This window comes from Mytilus californianus, unplaced genomic scaffold (genome assembly GCF_021869535.1).
Source record: "Mytilus californianus isolate M0D057914Y unplaced genomic scaffold, xbMytCali1.0.p SCAF_6, whole genome shotgun sequence".
NCBI lineage: Eukaryota > Metazoa > Mollusca > Bivalvia > Mytilida > Mytilidae > Mytilus > Mytilus californianus.
Genome location: NW_026262712.1, coordinates 16,455,860 through 16,476,124, shown reverse-complemented (window position 1 = coordinate 16,476,124; position 20,265 = coordinate 16,455,860). Strand labels below are relative to the sequence as shown.

The window sequence follows — 20,265 nt, the reverse complement described above, 5'->3', positions numbered from 1 at the left end:
CCGTTCATAAATGTTTTTCTGCATTTATCTTCGAAAAATGGCGTATTTAATGGAATAGAACGTTTATACAGTAAACTTTCTCTTTTTTCTCCGCAATAGGCTATCAAAAATAATTTATCTAATGTGTATGTGGAAAATTATGTGAAAAGATAAAAAGTGGCAATTGTTACCTTTCATACCTTAAGTTTCGTTCATCTGATTCTGACCAATGCTTATATACTAAATATCTATTTATATGCCGCTATTATTGTTGTTGTTACCAATTATGTAAATCAATTGTATCTGATTTTATGCCCTTTATGGGCCCTGTAATTTGGGAAATAAAAAAAAAATCTATTCATTGATAAAACGTAATATGGACTGGTCCAGTGTCCAGTTTGCAGGTCATTTAATTTTCTGTACACATTCATGCACGCTCTGATTTAATCACGAAAAAGCATGAACAGTTTGAAGGTAATCTAATAATAACTTAATCCAATCAAATTGCATAAGATTCAATAACAATGTCAAGTCCACATCATAATGAGTAATAGAGGTAAACTGGGTAGGGAGAAAATGACAGATATTTCAAGTTAATATTTATGCAATAACGAATTAAAATTTGTCAACCAAAAGTTTAGCTTCAATTTCAAAAACATGTCGTTCTGTATGGGTATAGTTTTCGGATCTTTCATTAGCGTATTTAAGGCTATAAAAAGTTTGGGCTTCAAAAGTACACACAATTATTGACTTTATACAGAAAATTCGTCCTTGTAAAACATTTAATAGTTCACAAATGATACGCGATTTTAAAGTAAAATTATTTCTTAAAACACTGCAAAAAATTTCATTCATATTGATAAAGTGGTATCGTCATAAAGTGCGTTGAAATGAACAGTGGTATAGCAAACATCGAATTCCCTCACAAAATGTTATCACACACTACAGTAAGGGGAGTCAGTTAAGTTTGTCTATTTTTAGATACTATACAGGTAATCTTTTGACCACTACGTATACAACCTGTGTGACCTGTGTAGTGATTTTGATTTTACGATAAATTCATGAATGAACGATAATTTTATGAATGAACATGAGCACCTGACCTCTTTCTTAAACACCTATTAAACATATAAAACCGTATTTAATAAGGAGATAATTCAGTCAAATTTTCAGTACTAAATCAACAACTGAAATGATTCCAATTTTTGATGAAACATCGTACGAACGGAGAACGGAATCGCAGGTATAAAAATGCACTTTTTTCCCTTGTAATGACCGCGGATCTATAATTTTTATAGATCGGTTGAAATCCCAAAACTAATTTGCATAATGGAAATTTAGGCGATAGCAATACATCGGAGTGACCTCAAGGTCATCCTCTGTAAAAATTAAATAAAATCTAAAAAGGCAGATTTTTAGTGAAATGTTTTATGTACTTCATGATCATATATCAATGTATATACAAATCAAAATAAATTGTAAAAGCTTGTTTTGACACCATCAATACATTAAAAAGGTTTAATCATATACAAGGTGGCCAGTTTTAAACCCATACCACTACCACAGAATGAATAGGTCCATAGGAGAACCTATAGTGGTTTGGGAAGAAATGATGATTTAATGATCGACACATGATATTGACATTGAGTCAGAGAACTCAGTCTTGCAAATAATCTTTTAGTCTGAAATAATAAAATGAATTTTGATGTGGTATTCATATAGGTGTAATACCACCATTGATTTTCCCCTATTAGTCTTTGTTAAATTTGCACTTTTCAAAAAATTGTGCAGAATTGATATTTGTTTCAAATAAAGAAGTAGTTGGCATGAGTAAAGTTTTATCCTGTCCAGTACTATAGACAAAATTTCACATAACATTTCATTGCATATAAGAAAATAACCATCACTTGAAGTTAACCAATCAAATTTTCACCTCTTTTTTTCCTGTGTACAAGCTTTAGTAACCATGTAACCTCAAGTTTCCAAAATATTCTATAGAACCACCAAATAAAAAAATAATGGTGCTTTGAAACACCCAAGATATATGTTTATGACTCAGAAATTTTTTACTGCAATGAAATGTAGGATTAATTTCAAATTCAAGGGAAAATTTTTTTCGACCCTTTTTCGTATGCAACCGGATGTGACATACTATGATTTGGTGGTATTTCACCTAAAACATAACAAAATGCTCCCTTTATTAGGTACAATCAAACGCAAGTGTTATTATTGCATATCATCAATATGTAAGATTTTCAATTATGAATTCGGACAAGTGAGTTAAGAGTTCGGACAAGTTGATTATCTTGCAACTTGTCCGAAGGGACAAGTTAGAAAAAATGATAATGTAGAGGCCTGATTTTAATCAAGATCATCAAAATTAAAAAGAAGATTTTTGCCAATTAAAATTTACAATCAGAGCAAAAATGTCATTGGATCTATCATATTCCATGTGGCAACATAAATAAAACATTTACCCAACATCTTCATCTGGTCCACCTTCATTCTTCTTTTTTCTTGGTATCATGGGAGTTTCATCTGAAAACATGACATATAATATATATTTAATAGAGTCATTTTTAAAATATAAAGCTAAATAAGAAACATATGAAAATACTAAAGAATATAAGGGTTTTTCATGCAACTTTGTTTTAAAGGTCGCAAACATATCTGTTGTTTTAATACATCTTTTGTCATATTTTGGTCTCTGGTTAATAGTTTCTCATTGGCCATCATACAACATCTCCTTATTTTAATATATTATATGAAAACAAAAGGTTTTAGCATAAAAACATGTAAATGTATTGAGATAAACAATTCTGAAAATTTTTGTATAGCTTGTATGCATTATTTTCATGCATCAGGGTATATTTCACGCAAATACTACAGATTTGTCCATGGGTAACCAGATTAAGCTCAAGAGTGCACACGCTGAAATGTCTCGCCTGCTTTACTAACCTTGATTAATTTAATGTTGAAAATCTTAAAAATAAAGGTTTTACTTTAAGCATCACATAAACTAAACATTATCAATAATTGTTGATAATAAGGTCATGGTCAGGCAAACCCTGGCAGACAGACATGTACACCTTACAATCATTCCAAATTTGATCCTAAGTGCTTATAGTATCATGTAACTTTAACCTCAATCACTGATCCATAAATTGAGGTCAAGGTCAGATGAACTCTGTCTGTCAGACATTGCAAGGAACATTTATACCAAATTATACAGTTATCCTATTTCATAATAAGGCCATGGAAAAATGAAAGTTGGTTTCCAATAACATGTGAAAATTATAAAGGACTGGCAGGCAGGATTCAATTTAATTTTTTTGTGGAAAACCAGTTTTGCTCTACAGAGAATATTGTTGTTAAACACTTAACCTGACATTAAATTCTTGTTATTCTATATTGTGGTATAGGCTAGGTGAAACTAAAGGAATGATAATTGAGCAATGTTGACACATTTTAAGAGATTCAGAAAAGCATCATTGAAAATTGTCCAAAGAAACCAGAGCATCAATTTTTTTTCATCTGCAAAACTAGAGGCTCTAAAGAGCCTGTGTCGCTCACCTTGGTCTATGTGCATATTAAACAAAGGACACAGATAGATTCATGACAAAATTGTGTTTTGGTGATGGTGATGTGTTTGTAGATCTTACTTTACTAAACATTCTTGCTGCTTACAATTATCTCTATCTATAATGAACTTGGCCCAGTAGTTACAGTGGAAAATATTTTGTAAAAATTTACAAAAATTTACAAAATTTATGAAAATTGTAAAAAATTGACTATAAAGGGCAATAACTCCTTAAAGGGTCAATTGACAATTTTGGTCATGTTTGACTTATTTGTAGATCTTACTTTGCTGTACATTATTGCTGTTTACAGTTTATCTCTATCTATAATAATATTCAAGATAATAACCAAAAGCTGCAAAATTTTCTTAAAATTACCAATTCAGGGGCAGCAACCCAACAACGTGTTGCCTGATTGGTCTGAAAATTTCAGGGCAGCTAGATCTTGACCTGATAAACAATTTTACCCATGTCAGATTTGCTCTAAATGCTTTGGTTTCAGAGATATAAGCCAAAATCTACATTTTACCCCTATGTTCTATTTTTAGCCATGGCGGCCATCTTGGTTGTTTGGCCGGGTCACCAGACACATTTTTTAAACTAGATACCCCAATGATGATTGTGGCCAAGTTTGATTTAATTTGGCCCAGTAGTTTCAGAGGAAAAGATTTTTGTAAAAGTTAACGACGACGGACGACGGACCCCAAGTGATGAGAAAGCTCACTTGGCCCTATGGGCCAGGTGAGCTAAAAAAAAAAGAATTGACACAGAGGGTAAAAACAGACCCAGCAGGGTTGGGGGAAACCAAAAATCATTTTTGCATGGCCTGAGTGAAAAATTCACATGACAAAAAAACATTTGTTTTTTTTCAAACAGTCACGGAACCATGAAAATGAGGTCAAGGACAATGAACATATATGACCGACAGAAGAGACAAAAATCAGACATGGTCCAAATTTTGATTTTATTTAATCTTTTTGTGATGTGATATTTATATTCATTCTTTCAGGCTGTCATTTATCTTGAACCAAAAGTTGCACATTAAAAATGAAGATACTTTCAACTTTGGTCTTAACTAATTTTCAGTATAACATACACTTTGCTATCATACATGTTTGGTATTTTTAATAGTCAGTTGCTACAAGTACAATTTCTAAACAAGAGGCTCCTAAGAGCCTGAATCCCTCACCTGGAATCTTTGTGTAGATCTTGCATAAATGACTATTTTGCTGTTTAATATATATTAATGTGTGTTTAAACATCCCTTTAAAAGATTCTCTCTATCTATTATAGTTTTTGAGGAAATTAAAAAAATTGGTTAAAATCATCTTAACTTCTATAAGGGATCAATACTCCTAAAATACTCTTCTCTATAGATCTTAACCTTCTGATCATTTTAACCCTGTCAGTTTTGCTCAAAATGCTTTTAAATTTTCCTATTAGAATTGAAATAATTCTATCATGCCTTGCTCTATGCTCATTTTAACATGGGTAGGCATTATATTTGTTAACATTTCACACCTCGCCAATGCTCTGTATAAAGATATTGACATAAATAATGCCTACCCATGTTAAAATGAGCATAGAGCATGGCATGATAGAATTATTTCTTAAACAAACATCGCTGATGAATTATTCACTTGCAAGTGAGTAATTAGACCTAATTCAATCTGGATTCATGTGACCTTTAATTTAACCCCTTGACTAGAGATGGGTTATGCATGAACTAGCGGTGTTCAGCTTTTAAAAGGAAAAGAATGTCAACATTGAAAGTGAAATCATTTGGTTGACTGATTCAATCTTTATACTTTGGATATACGTTTAAGTAATGTTATAATGAGAATTTGAGTCAAATCGGTGAACATGAATTTGACAGCTAATACCCTTTTAAAAAGCAGATGAAAATGAAAGGTACGTGTCCTTGTTTTTGAAATATGCAATTGAAAATGATTCTCTCTAGTTTTTTCATACATTTAACATTGGCACCTTTTTTCTTTCAAAAACTATGTAAAAAAGGGGATTTAATTAGATTTTCAGTTTGTGATATTTGTTTATGTGTATAATGTTTCTTCACTGGAGAGCGAGGGGAAACTTATTAGCTATGCCATCTAGAATTCTCGATTCAGTTTTTTTTCAAACAGTTATAAATCGTACTTTGATTTTCGTTGTCTACAAATATAGTCCCTAGTGTGGACAGTGTATAACTTGCAAATTTTTTTCATACACCTTTCAAATTTATTTCTTTTTATTTTATGCATGAAACATTAAGTAAGGGGATGCAATTACATATTAGGTAAAGTAGTGATTTGGTCCAGTTTAAAAAGGTCAAATATTAGTATGTCTGAAGCTGTCAAACTGAATTATAGACCCCCTAAAGATAGAATTGTCCATATTTTGAGTTAGAGCTGGTAGACTTTCCTATAATTTTCATATAATTTGTCCCAAACATAGTTTAATACACTGTAAAAATCTTTTTGATATAGAGCAAGTGCAATTTTTTTAATTTGAAGTTTTTGTCTAAAAGAAATGCGCTACGAAATTCACATAACTGTGTTCTTAGGCCAGATAAGGCATAAAACATAATCAACGATACTGGGTCAATAGACAAAGATAGCGTAATGTTTACGAGACCCGGGATGCATATACTTATTTGGGTATCAATCTATTTCCGGTTTTATCTAATTCATGAACATTGATGTTTTGACTTGTATATGTTTTTCACATGTTGATCATTGGCAATGGTTTTGTTTACGGTACCTATAATAATACATCTTAACAAGTTGTGAAAATAATTCTATATTTTTGAATAAATTGAATTTTGTCCAGTGTAATTTTGTTATTTGTCAACGGGTAACCCAGACAAAAAAATTACTAGTCTCGGTGTTCAAATGTACAAGTCAGGCATAGCATTTCCACACCCCTGTATTTGTATATATATATATATATATTGCATACATACACTGATCAGTTTAGGGGTGCATCAACAATTTCATATGAAACACTAAGGGTTTTCCACAGTATATTCACATGATAATTGATGAAAGAGTACTTTCAATTAAAACATGTTGAATGAACAAAACGATTTTAAAAATTAGAATAGATTTTGGAGTTTTTTACTGTACATGTACTGATTTTGTATCATGGATGGATACCCCATATCCCTTGTTTCTATTATACTTGGTTTTTAACCAACTCTGCGGTCTCAGCCAAGTCAAACCAAATTAAGATTGGTATTTGCCTCTTCTCCTCTAGGCACACAGGTGTATTACTATTAGAGCAAAGACTGATTGTGTTGGTGTCAGAATGGTGTGTTGGGTCAGGGTGATATTAATCCAAATAATTATTACGTCTTGAAAGGCTATTTCAATGTTTTGCTGTTATGTATCCTATGACATCACAGTAAAAAAAAAATAGCCTTTCACAGCATCATAATTATTTGGACAGTACTAGGGCTGTATGTCTTCCTGCCAACTGCAGTCTTCGAAATTAGCACAGGACCGACAGGACATGTCCTGTAAAAATGTATTCCGTCCTGTCGATTTTTGTTAATTTTGTGATACATTCCTAAGAAAAATTTGAAGAATCATAAATTCGGTCTTGTAAATGCCAAACCCCAATTTCTATGACTGCTACTGATACCTTGAGAACTAAGATGTTAAAAATCTGGCTCAGTGTGTTGATCTTATTAAGTACACAGACAGATTAAGGTAGCTGAGGTGTCTACATGTTCGACAATTGATTTTTCTTAAACTTCTGTAAAAGACTTCTTGGTCAATGTAGTTTCAAATTTCAAAATAAAAACTGGGGATCACAGACTTTGTTTTTTCTTTAAAATACATTGAAATTAACGAAATTTGGGTTATTTCATATTGTTTGTAGAGGGGAAACTTAATTTTTCCTTATCAAGGAAACATTAAACGATAGAATTGGCTAAAATTTGATGAGAGATTTGCTTACCATTAATACATCTGAAATATCAAATAAAAATAGGGGTCACAGGCCTTATTTTCTAGAAAAATCAAAATAATTCACAAATTGTCCTTTCAAATTCAGTATAATTATCCGCCCTTGATTTTAAAAGTTTTTTTTGTCCAAAAATTCTAGATAATACACTTTACAACACTTAATTTTGATAGTTTAATCTTTAAATTTCAAGTTTATGTCTTTTGTTGTATATTGATTGATACTTGGTAAACTATTTATAAAACAAAAAAGTATTTTTGCAAATTGTCAAAAATATCATAAGGACCTATGAGCTTATTGTTGTATATTGAATGATACTTGGTAAACTACATGTATTATTAAAACAAAAAAGTATTTTTGCAAATTGTCAAAAATATCACAAGGACCTATGAGCTACAGTTCTGCACCTATGAATTACTTGGGACTACATACAATGTAGTTCATTAATTCCGTCCACTTAAGGCTTTGATCGTATGTATTTCTGCTTAATTACATACAAATTGTATCAAATTTAATATAAATGGATTAACTGACAACTCAATTTTGAGAAGTGTACCACATTTCCCTCCAAAAAATATGTTTTTATCAGAAATGTGTTTGTCCGGTAAATCCGCCCATCCGCAGTAAATGTGTTAGTAGGGCCAGTTTATCACATAATGATGAAAGGAAAGTGGTGATTTATCAATAGACCACTTATACAGTCCTACAACTATGCCCAAGAATTTGAAACAAAATGATGTTGGATGGATAATCAGCTTATCACCAACACCACTTAGAAAACACAAAATTTTCAAATAAATTTGTAACACCAATTATAAGTTTGTTAGCTGTTGATGAATACCACATGTTTAGTTTTCTTGATAATTGGTGGTAATTGTTGCATGAATGAATTAATAGTAAATACAAATGTGAATATTTAGTGTAAACATGTAATAGAATTTAAAAAATTATGAGTAGACAAATAAAAATTTCTATTTTTTTTTTAATGTGTAGGGAAATATAACATCACAAACTTTCCTTCATCTTTTTTAATATTTAATTTCCATGAGTAGTTATTAAAATGTTAAAATAATCAAAATTTCAATTAAATTCATTGTTCCTGTTCTGGAATGGTAATATCAATGTCTCATCGGCACTCATACCACATCTTCCTATATCTATATACATAATTGTGTATTATCATCTCTACTGTTATTACAAACTCAGTTTTTTTGTTTTAAACATCTGTTTGTTAAGTATTATTATTGCGTGAACCCCTGAGGGTTCACACATATTTATTAGTTAGAAATATAGTCTATGGAGGAATATTTGGAAGCTAAATTATTGTTCATTCGGAACACCTATTCATCTTATCTGTATTAGCTTCCTGCAATTAAGAGCACCTCTATACGGTGTATCTAAGATATTTAAAACATGGCATTAGAGAATTTTCACAGGTCGCTAATTCACATATCTGATATATGATAATAAACAATCTAAAGATCCTTTTCAAACATGTATATTTATTGTAAAGCTACATTTTATGCATTCCAAGGGTTTACTGACTTGAGCAAAGTTGACAGTTGTACCCTTTGATAAACAAGTGAAAGTTAAATGGTCAAGATTTAATTATAACGACCTATATGGTATCAAACATCTGTGTCTCACTGAGATATTCACATTCACAGAGAGATATTTTAAAATCGTGCTGTGGTTTCTACATAATGAGTTATAGTGGGCTTTGGGATTTGATTTGTAACAATAAAATCATTATAAAATTGAGAATGGAAATGGGGATTGTGTCAAAGAGACAACAACCCGACCATAGAGCAGACAACAGCCGAAGGCCACCAATGGGTCTTCAATGCAGCGAGAAACTCCCGCACCAGGAGGCGTCCTTCAGCTGGCCCCTAAACAAATATGTATACTAGTTCAGTGATAATGGACGTCATACTAAACTTATGCACACTTGTCATTTTGACAAATCAGATAAAAAAAGTATGCTTCAAATGAAAATAAAACAATTAAAATAAAGACTGTTCGTTAATATACATTTTTACAACTTTTACTGTTTCCTTTCTACAGTATTCTCTATCAATTAAGTTATCTTGTAAGTTAATTAAATGTTTATCTCATTCATTGATGTCACTATTATTTCAGTGACCGCTGCAGAAAGTCTTGACTCGTTCAAGAGACTATTGCATGCACATTAAATTTCAAGTCCCATGTTTTTATTTGCACCATGTATAAATTTTATGTACAGCACAAATTATTTCCTTTCTGTTAATACTATTTTTGGGCTTGTCATAAAGTATGCAAGTGCACACCAAACAGTGACAGGATAGTCAACCAAATGACGGTGGTCACTTAGTGGTAGAAGTAGAAATTTCTTATATTATTCACACACTGTAATGCTCTTAAATTTATGTGTGTTTTGGATGTGCACTAGTGATTGGTAAATATTGATACGTTTCTGTGTTTTTAGTATATGTGACTTAACATCAAGAATTCCATTATTATGGAATTGTTCACTTTTGTACCACCTCGGTATCTAAATAGAGGGTGGTAAAAGGGAGGGTCTGAACACGGAAACACGTTAAAAAACAAATCGCAAAAACGTTGCACGGAAAAAAAACACTCTGGAAAAACGAAGCCAAGGAATAAAATCGTAAATATTAAGGAAAAAAGTACCAAAAGTTATTACTCAGCCATTCTTGGAGATCATGCAGTCATTATAAATGGACATGGCGACCCTGCACATGGTCAACTTTTAGCGTCCGTTAGTTGCATCCGATTTATCATAGTAATACAATAGGCTATTAATAAATATTTTGGGACCAGTTAATTAGTTTATAATTTAAAACAATATTTGGGCTGACTTTGAATAAGTCCCGGTTTACTTTTTAATCAAATGCGGGACAAGCACGAGAAAAAAAGAGTACTGACACGAAACACGGAAAATAATTAAGGGAAAACACGAAGCACGCACATCGAACCTTTTTTACCTCGTGTGACTCTATATTATTAATGAAATTTTTTGTATCTTGAATTTAAAAGTTATGCCTCTTCAATAATTGGATGTTGGATGTGTACTAATTGATAATTTAGTCTTAGATGCATGATTTTTTAATTAGTTGTTAGTGGCTTTGTACTAGCTGTCAGTAACTGCAAGTACTCTCAGATCTGTACTAAGTGTCTATTTGTTGTTGGGATATACAAGTACCCGGCCACGTCCACTCTGTGTAGTATTTCTGTTTGTATCCATCTGATGAGTTAAGCCTTTTTCAACTGATTTTATAGTTCGTTCTTATGTTGTACTGTTACACCACTGTCCCAGGTTAGGGGAGGGTTGGGATCCCGCTAACATGTTTAACCCCGCCACATTCTGTATGTATGTGCCTGTCCCAAGTCAGGAGCCTGTAATTCAGTGGTTGTTGTTTGTTGATGTGTTACATATTTGTTTTTCGTTCATTTTTGTACATAAATTAGGCCGTTAGTTTACTTGTTTGAATTGTTTTACATTTGTCATTTCGGGGCCTTTTATAGCTGACTTATGCGGTATGGGCTTTGCTCATTGTTGAAGGCCGTACAGTGACCTATAGTTGTTAATTTCTGTGTCATTTGGTCTCTTGTGGAGAGTTGTCTCGTTGGCAATCATACCACATCTTCTTTTTTATATTTATAATCAGATCAAGTAAGTATCTCTCGCGGGAGAGTTACACTTATTGATGATTGGTCGGTAACGAACATTAATGTGTCCTGCTAGCTGACCAGTTCGCAATGCCTCATGACTTATTTCTAGATTAATTTTATGAATTTTTGGGAGAAGGTACATGTGTCCTCCATGTTTTGAATTATTATCATTCTTTAAGAAATTATACGTCTGGTAATCTTTTTTTTTCTCTCCTTGCTTTATATTTAACACTTCTCTCAACATGCCAAAATTGTAATGATTTACAATAAAAAGAAAATATTATCCTCTACACACATGGCCAAGATAACACCGATATATAATTTCTTATTCTGACAGTTGAATTAATAATTAGAATAAAAAAGTTCTAAGGTTCACGGATTGTCTTTTTTTTTTAAAAAAGCAACTTGTCTGACCATTTATCAGCATCAGGTGACAGATTTACAGCTTTAGTTCACCATTTTCTAAATGAGAGAAGATATGAAAATTTCACTCTGTAGGGTTTGGATGCAAGACTGTATAAAGGGATTCCAGACAATAGAGAAAAAAAATTTCAAGTCAGAAATGAGTTCTGTTAGCAATAATATGATTATCATTAGTTTTAGGAACTGTATTATAGATATAACTCGAAATTTTCTTAATACAAGTTTTTTCTTTAAAAGTTGGCATGCAGTGAGGATAAGTACAGTTCCTATGAATAAAATAGCAGACGAAATATTCACAGAAGTGACAATTACATAAGTAAATGGGTGGGTTTACCGGACGAGCGGAATTACCAGCGGAATTACCGGACACTACTGAGGCCCCTCATGGGGGTGTCCAAGTAATCACAAATTTTTTGCCATTATTATCACATACTCATTAATTATTTTTTTAAACAAGGTAATCATATAATCAAAAATAGTCCTAGATTATCAAATAATCATGAAATATTTGGTCTGGTAATCAAATAATCACTATAAAAACGGTCAAGTAATCACATAATCAAAAACCCCATGAGGAGGCTCACTGGTAGACACTGTAGTACATAGACATTGACATAGTCATAGAACTGGATAAGTAAGTAAATATCATAATCATGTAATGTAAAGTATACATAATAACATAGGCGGATCCAGGGGGGTCCAGCCCCCCCCCCCCCCCCCCTTTCGTGGGAAAAATTTGGTTGATTATATAGGGAATCACTGAAGCATGACTGGAGCGTATTAAAAATGCATAGTTGAAAAAAATGTTCTCAGCACCTCTGATTGGACTGCTAGATTGACTGCTCTCTGATCCATTATTATCATCATCAATAAGTTGTTTTACTTGCTCGAGTTGTTGGTTTCCGTCAGCTTTTCTCTTCTGCGCTTTCGGCATGTTGATATAGTATGAAATGCAGACGAACCAATAACATCCGGTAGTGCTTTGTTATAACATTACGCGGAGGCACAGAGTTCGTATTTAAAGAATATCTTTATCTTGCTTTATGAGGGATGTCGACTTTGAACAATATATATTTATTGTTCCAGATGTTGTGCATTAAGAATTTTGTCCCAAATCATAAATAATTTCATTTTGAAATAGATAAGAACTACGCAAACAAATTCATGCGCAGTTTCTACTTTCGATATTTTGCTCACCTGGTCCAAAAGTAGGACAATTAAAATTAGTTTGAACCCACCCACTCCCATTTACTTCTGTAATTGTCACTTCTGTGAATATTTCGTCTGCTATTTTATTCATAGGAACTGTACTTATCCTCACTGCATGCCAACTTTTAAAGAAAAACTTGTATTAAGAAAATTTCGAGTTATATCTATAATACAGTTCCTAAAACTAATGATTTAATTTTAAATAACAAAAATACCGAACTCAAGAAAAATTCAAATCGGAAAGTCCGTTATCAAATGGCAAAATCAAAGGATCAAACATATCAAACGAATGGCAAACAACTGTCATATCCCTGACTTGGAACAAAAGATCCATATGCTATGAGCTATTGTCAAAAATACACCTTATCGCTATTTGCGCCGGATGACCCGAGAATCTTCGCCTCTTGAACTATTGACGTCATTCAACAATCACTTTTTCATTGTGGCGTCAGATATTTTCTATTGTGACGTAAAAATTTTACGGGAACCTTTGTGATGTCCAGTAATGGCGGACAAATTTAATGTTGGTTTTTTTGCTGCTTCATACTTTTGCAATCCTATATAGCCATGGTAAAATTGATTGTGGACAAAATTGCTCTTTCAAAATTTCCATTTGGGGGCCCACATGGGGGAAATCCCCCGCAAATAGTGACAGTTGGCAGGTATGATGCATGATGATAGACAGAAACTTTAAATAGCACAATTAACCAGAAAAAGAAAATCTATACTGTAATATTAATAATAAAAATCTCAACGCATTAAGTATCATTCCATTCCGGGGAAACTTAGATTAAATACATTCTTGATCTTAATTTTTTGTCAAAAACTGAAAAGATGCCACTTTGTCATAATGACCTTGAACTTTGACTTATTGACTTCCAAGGAAAAGAAAAAAATAGAGAAACCATTTGTTTCTGATACAGTGGGATAGAAGGACAGAGATGGCGGAAAAGGGAGGGGTTGGCAATGTGATGACTATATGCCCCATGCACAGACCTAGCTGCCAACTATCCCGATTTTGGCGGTATCATCCCAATTTTCATGCCTCATCGTAAAACAAGTCAAAATCTACCCGAAACAATTGCTGGTTACCGATTTTTGGAGTTTTTCTGATCAATTTCTATAAATCTATAATTTTACCTGGCGACCTATTTATGACAAATTTACGACCCCCGCTAATCAACGGTCACAACAGGCGTCATAATTTGTTGTTACAGGTAATCTGCTTATCCGATGGGTCAAAATGCAGTGCTTTGCTTTTGCGCCAATTGGCATTTCATTTGCGCCAAAATAATCTTTCATTTGTGTCACAAACCATATTTCATTTGCGCCAAAATAAAACAATTCATTTGCGCCAACAATACAGGTAAATACAGATAAATAGTACAAAAAAATAATTCAATTCAAAAGAGACCTTTTTTAACACAGTTTTTGATTGCTTAATAAAACATATTCCTCCGAAATCAGTCATCGTAACCATAATGAAAGCACTATACACTGATACGTTCTTACTAAGAGACTTTTCATAATAATGTTAAAACACATCTCTGTTATAAATTAACGAGATCATATAACCTAGAAGAAAGCACTATACACTGGAGTAAAAAATTACAGACTTATTACCTCTATATAAAAATAAGGAGATATGGTATGATTGCCAATGAGACAACTATCCATCTAAGTTCAAATGAAGTGGATGAAAGCAATTATAGGCAACCGTACGGCCTTCAAAAAATGAGAAAAACCCATACCGTATAGTCGGCTATAAACAGTCCCGACATGAAAAATATGAAACAATCCAATTGAGAAAACTGAAAACTAACGGCCTTTTTGTCTCAGAATTGACAATGTCCATCTTGACACCTCAAACATATGCACACTATATAGTTTTAAACGTAAAAAACTCTCAGTTTTATATTAGAAATGAGTTTGAACTTACTTATATAGTTACCCAGGGGAATACTCAAAAACATTTCTTATTCACGATGTAGCAATGAATATTTTAAACTTTTCTGTTATATGTTACCTGTAAAATGGCGCAAATGTAGTTATTTTTTGGCGCAAATGAAATATAACCTTGTGGCGCAAATGAAAGATTGGATTTTGTAAAAATTGGCGCAAATGTAATGCGCCCTCATAATGATCCTCAAAATTTATTAATTTGTAAATAGAATCGGGCAGGCGGCATTTCAATTTTAATCAATTTATCATACGATCACAATTTGCAACGTTTGTTGTAGTTTCATGACAAAAACGTAGAAGATTAGGTTTTTGGAGGGGGTGGGGGTGGGGGGGAAGGTCTTCATTTTGAATTCTTTATTTTTTCGGCCATTTTTCTCAATTCTTAAGTTATTTTGCCAATTAATAAGTACAAGAATTAAAAGAAAACAAGGCTTATTAGATCATCATCAGTATACCAGTATACCCTAACCCTCTCTATCATTCTCTTTTTCTCCCTCCCTTTCTCGCCCTTTCACCCTTTCGTAACAACCTTAGCCACCTACAACCTATACCCCTTCTGCTTGGTGTTAAGTCCCTATCAGAAAAGTTGGTTAGTAAATGAATACGATTTTTATAAGATGTACCGGATATGGAAAAACCTAATTTTGAAATATGATCCGAAGGAAATTTAGTAATTGACATAAAATATAAATATACGACACTGAGCCATTTTTTAAAAATGGAGTTTTTTATATTCTTACACATAATGGTCATCATATCATTCGTACAAAAGCTTAACAGCCAAAGTTACAGAAAGCCAAATTGTGAAATGTAAATTTGAAAAAAGAATGCTATTTTGATTGATAATTATTATGAATGCCAAAATCATTCAACTCTAATTTTGAAGTGTTTTACGTGAAAATGAAAAAAAAGTTTAAAAATGCAAAATGGTATTAAATATACCTGTCTGCTTGTACTAGCCGGCTGGCTAGTCCTGTGGGTTTGCTGGACTTTAAGGTGCTAGTTCACCAAGACAAATGCCCACAGTAAGAAACCTATCTTTTCCTTTTGGAGTACCAGTTTTGAAGTCTCCGTTTTGACTTGGGGGCTTAAATTTAACTGAGATAAATCTGAAAAAAAAAGCTAAAAACAGTCTCCATTACAATTTAAAAATTTTGTTATAAAAAAAGTAAAATATTCCCTTTGCCACATCCCCTTTCCATTCCTAAAATGGATAAACAAAATAGGTAAAAAGTAAAATAACAAAAATACCGAACTCCAAGGAAAATTCAAACCGGAAAGTCCCTTATCAAATGGCAAAATCAAAAGCTCAAACACATCAGCCGAATTGAAAACAACTGTCATATTCCTGACTTGGTACAATCATTTCCTTATGTAGAAAATGGTGGATTAAACCTGGTTTTATAGCTAGCTAAACCTCTCACTTGTATGACAGTCGCATAAAATTCCATTATATTGACAACAATGTGGGAACAAAACAAACAGACATAATAGGTAAATATGTCCAAAATAGGGGTACAGCAGTCATTGCCAGTCAACATTGTGTTATAATCTTAATCACTATAAAAACAAACAAATATGTCAACAAAGAAAAACGAAATGGCATATAGACAAAGCACATAAGCAAAAATGAAAGGCAAGAATACAAAAAATGACCACAGCACAACAACACAATGACGGGATGCATAAGTACCGAGTCACGCCAAAAGGATATAACCAAAAATGGACTAAACAGTACAGGTTAATACTTTACAAAGACAAATAAAAGAACACTATAACACGTAATTAAGATGATAAGCAACGTAAAATATCCTTCTTTTCCCAATCAAAATGTAGATAAAGTTTTAAGTTTTTTTACCGAGACACCGCACTTGTTCAGACAGAGCCACCAAGCTAGGCTCAGTCAGACATTACACGCCATAAGTTCACTGACATCCTAGATGACCACGGCCTACAACAAATGGTAGAAGAACAAGAGAATCAAACACTCTAGGTCTCATTATTACAAACTACCAGAACTGCTTCATCAGGGTTGAAACAATACCTGGTAGATTTGATCATGACATAGTCTTTGCAGTATTAAAAACCATTCCATCTAAACGAACCCATGCAAAGGCTAAGCAAAACTTCACTATACAAAAAAGCAAAGTGAGATAACATCAAAGAAAATCTTAAATCAATAAATGAAGAAATAACCAAGCTGAACCATCAAGATTGTTGCACGCAAGATATGTGAGACCATTTTCAGGACAAACTTGAAAATACAGTAAATACCAACATAACACAGAAAACAGCCAGATCAAAAGACGGTACCCTTGGATAACAGCAGACATCAAACGGCTAATTCGAAAACGGGACAAACATTACAAGAAAAAAAAATCAGCTGATCCAAAGCATAACAGCAAATACAAGGAACTAAAAAGACTGGTGCAGAGAGAAATCAGACGGGCATATTGGAAATATATAGAGGACATTATAACACCTGATCCAAATAACGACAAAAACCAAACTATATGAAGCGTTTCTGGACATTCATCAAACACAAATGATCAGCCGAAAATCAAATAACAGGCGGTCCTATGAAACAGGTGACTTACCAGATATATGGAAAAGAGCAAACGTAAGTCCGATATTCAAGAAGGGAAAACGGTTTGACGCAACTACCGTCTAGTTTAACTTACCCGCATTTTCTGCAAAATCATGTTGCACATTGTAACAAGCCGCACAATGAACCATGCTGACAAACATAAAATACTTTACCCACTACACTATGGATGCAGGAGAGACCTATCCTGCGAAGCACAACTGATCGACTTCAATGACATCACCATAAACATGGATGCAGGGAAACAAACTGCCTAATTATGGATTTTTCAAAGGCCTTCGATAAAGTAAGTCACAGTCTACTAACACACAAACTGGATCATAATGGCATCAGAGGTAAACCCAACAAATGGATACAAAATTCCCTTTCTGACAGGAAACAAGTGGTAGTTGTAGAAGGGGGAAAATCTGGTACAATCAACGTAGAAATAGTACAATCAACGTAGAATCAGGCGTCCCACAAGGTTCAGTACTCGGACCCAGTTTGTTCCTCTTCTTCATAAACGACATGCCAGAAGGTATTCGCTCAATTGTTAAACTCTTTGCAGATGATACTATATAGTATATCTTACCATTGCATCAGACGCAGACAGTGAGAACTTACAAGAGGACCTCAACAAACTGGCAATCTGGGAAACAAAATGGAAAAATGACCTTTCATCCCTATAAACGTAATGTACTAACAATTTCAAGAAAACGCAAACCTATTGTTAGAGAGTACACAATACATGGCCACACCCTTGAATCTGTAAAATCTGCTAAATATCTAGGTTGTACCATCAGTTCAGACTTGAAATGGAACGAACACATCCGAAACATATGTAACAAAGCAAACAAGACCATTGGATTTCTGACACGAAACCTCAACATCAATCAATAACACCACTATAAAGGAAAGTGCATACAAATCCCTAGTTAGACCAACCTTGGAGTATGCATGCACAGTTTGGGACCCTTTCCAGCAGAACAACAAACACCGACTGGAAATGGTACAAAGAGCAACAAGATACGTCATTAACATATATCACAACACCTCATCTGTTAGTGACATGCTTACCCAACTCGAATGGAAAACCCTTGAAGATCGGAGAAAAGCAGCAATACTTGCAATGATGTACAAACTTGTCAACGGAATGGTTAATGTTAATACAGAAGACACTCTCATTCCACCAGACAGAATATCCCGTAACTTTAACATCAACGGTTTCCAATTTCCCTCATGTAGAACAGAGGTATGGAAAGAATCGTTCTATCCAAGAACAATAAGGGACTGGAACGCACTACCACTCATCACCACCAGTGCAGGTAGTCTTGAATGTTTCAAGACTCACCTACATGAGACGATTTAGATCGCCGTCCAAGATGATTTTAACCTCACTGTTACTGTATATAGAATGTATAGCACAAACATAAAAAATTTACATGCACATCCAAAAATGGCAAAATAATCAGTATATTGATGGTGGCGGCAAAATGAGAGAAAGGATCGAGGTATAGCATCTGTGAATCCTAAACACAGTAACCGGCTTAATTAACTTCACCATACGTATCAGGAATAGTATCCAACTACTTCGTGTAATTTATTTTCAGTTAGTCAAGTTTATCTGCTGCATCTTGTGTCATATTTTAGACATCTATAAAGTATACATATTGTGTTAGAGATTAAACTTGTAGCCATTTTTTCTATTTTCTCTCTTTGAGTTTGAGCTTATAATATCAATAAAAGCAGATGAGACATGAACAAATAGAACACCTCTGCTTAGTTATTTATCACACACGATCTTTGATATGGAAATCATATTTCATATGTTACAAAAACTATACTAAGTAAATGATCCTTTAACATGAGATCAAGGTCAGGTAAATCCTATCAGATGGACATTTATACCTTAAATTGGTCAACTGTCAATATTAAAATCAAGGTGAAATCAGTTGAACCCTGAACCCTGCAAAACATACATGTATTTTTTCTATCAACCAAATATAGCCGAATCATTCCTAAAACGTAGTAGACGTAAAACCTTAGTAAAATAATTTGATCATTTAGTAATTGAATCAAGAAGGTCAAGGACAACAGGACTACTTCAAATTATTATGAATCTGTATACTGATTACTTATCTGTTGTATCTGACAAAAAAAAAAGGTTTATAAAAATTTGTTCACCCTACCAACAGTTTAGGGAGCTACCATTTAATTTTTATGGGGGAAGGGAGGGGGGCTAGGATGAAAAATGTTGTCCTGCATTTTTTTTTAGTTGTAATCTCTGTCCTGCCTTTTTATTTTTCACTCTATTCGGTCCTGCCTTTTTTTATTAGTTTATCCTGACTTTTTTTTACATAAATTGTCATCCTGCCTTTTTTTTTGCAAAGTGTCTCATCCTGCCTTTTTTTTTACTCAAAACTCTTGTCCGGCCTTTTTTCAAATTTCATCCTAGCCCCCCTAAAAATCAAATGGTAGCTCCCTTAGCATACATATGTCTGGTCTTCAGTGACAGCTGGTAAGACAATACAGTAAGAAACAAACATCTGGGTTAACAAATGGTCTTCAACAGACAACTTTAGTGTTTTTTTAATCTTTTTTTATTTTGAAATTTTCCAGAGAATTTTCATTGCTGTCTCATTGACGCACATCTTGCATCTTTTAGTCAGCTTTATGTTAAGCCAAAGACATCTAGTTTATTCACCTAAAATACTGAAACCTGTTTGTCAGACATAACAGCAGTGTGTCTCATTATGTGATGATTGTTGATGCATTTGCAAGAGGTAACATTACTAAAATGAGAGACCTGCAGTTGTCAGCCTACCAATCCAATAAATGCAGCTAAGTTATTCTCCATAATCAAATATGGTACATCCAAATGATCAACAGTCAAAC

At 33.3% G+C, this 20,265-nt stretch overlaps 1 protein-coding gene across 1 annotated transcript in view; it reads right to left on the bottom strand.

Moving 5' to 3' along the window:
* Positions 1-12,573, bottom strand: part of LOC127706285 (synaptonemal complex protein 3-like) — a 34,864-nt gene extending 22,291 nt beyond the window's left edge. Inside the window, exons 1-2 of the mRNA XM_052210796.1 lie at positions 12,432-12,573; positions 2,457-2,517 (exon numbers count right to left, since the gene is read on the bottom strand). Of these exons, the coding sequence (XP_052066756.1) occupies positions 2,457-2,517; positions 12,432-12,549 (179 nt within the window). The 5' untranslated portion in view covers positions 12,550-12,573. The remainder of the gene's footprint in view (positions 1-2,456; positions 2,518-12,431) is intronic.
* Between the last annotated feature and the right edge of the window lie 7,692 nt (positions 12,574-20,265).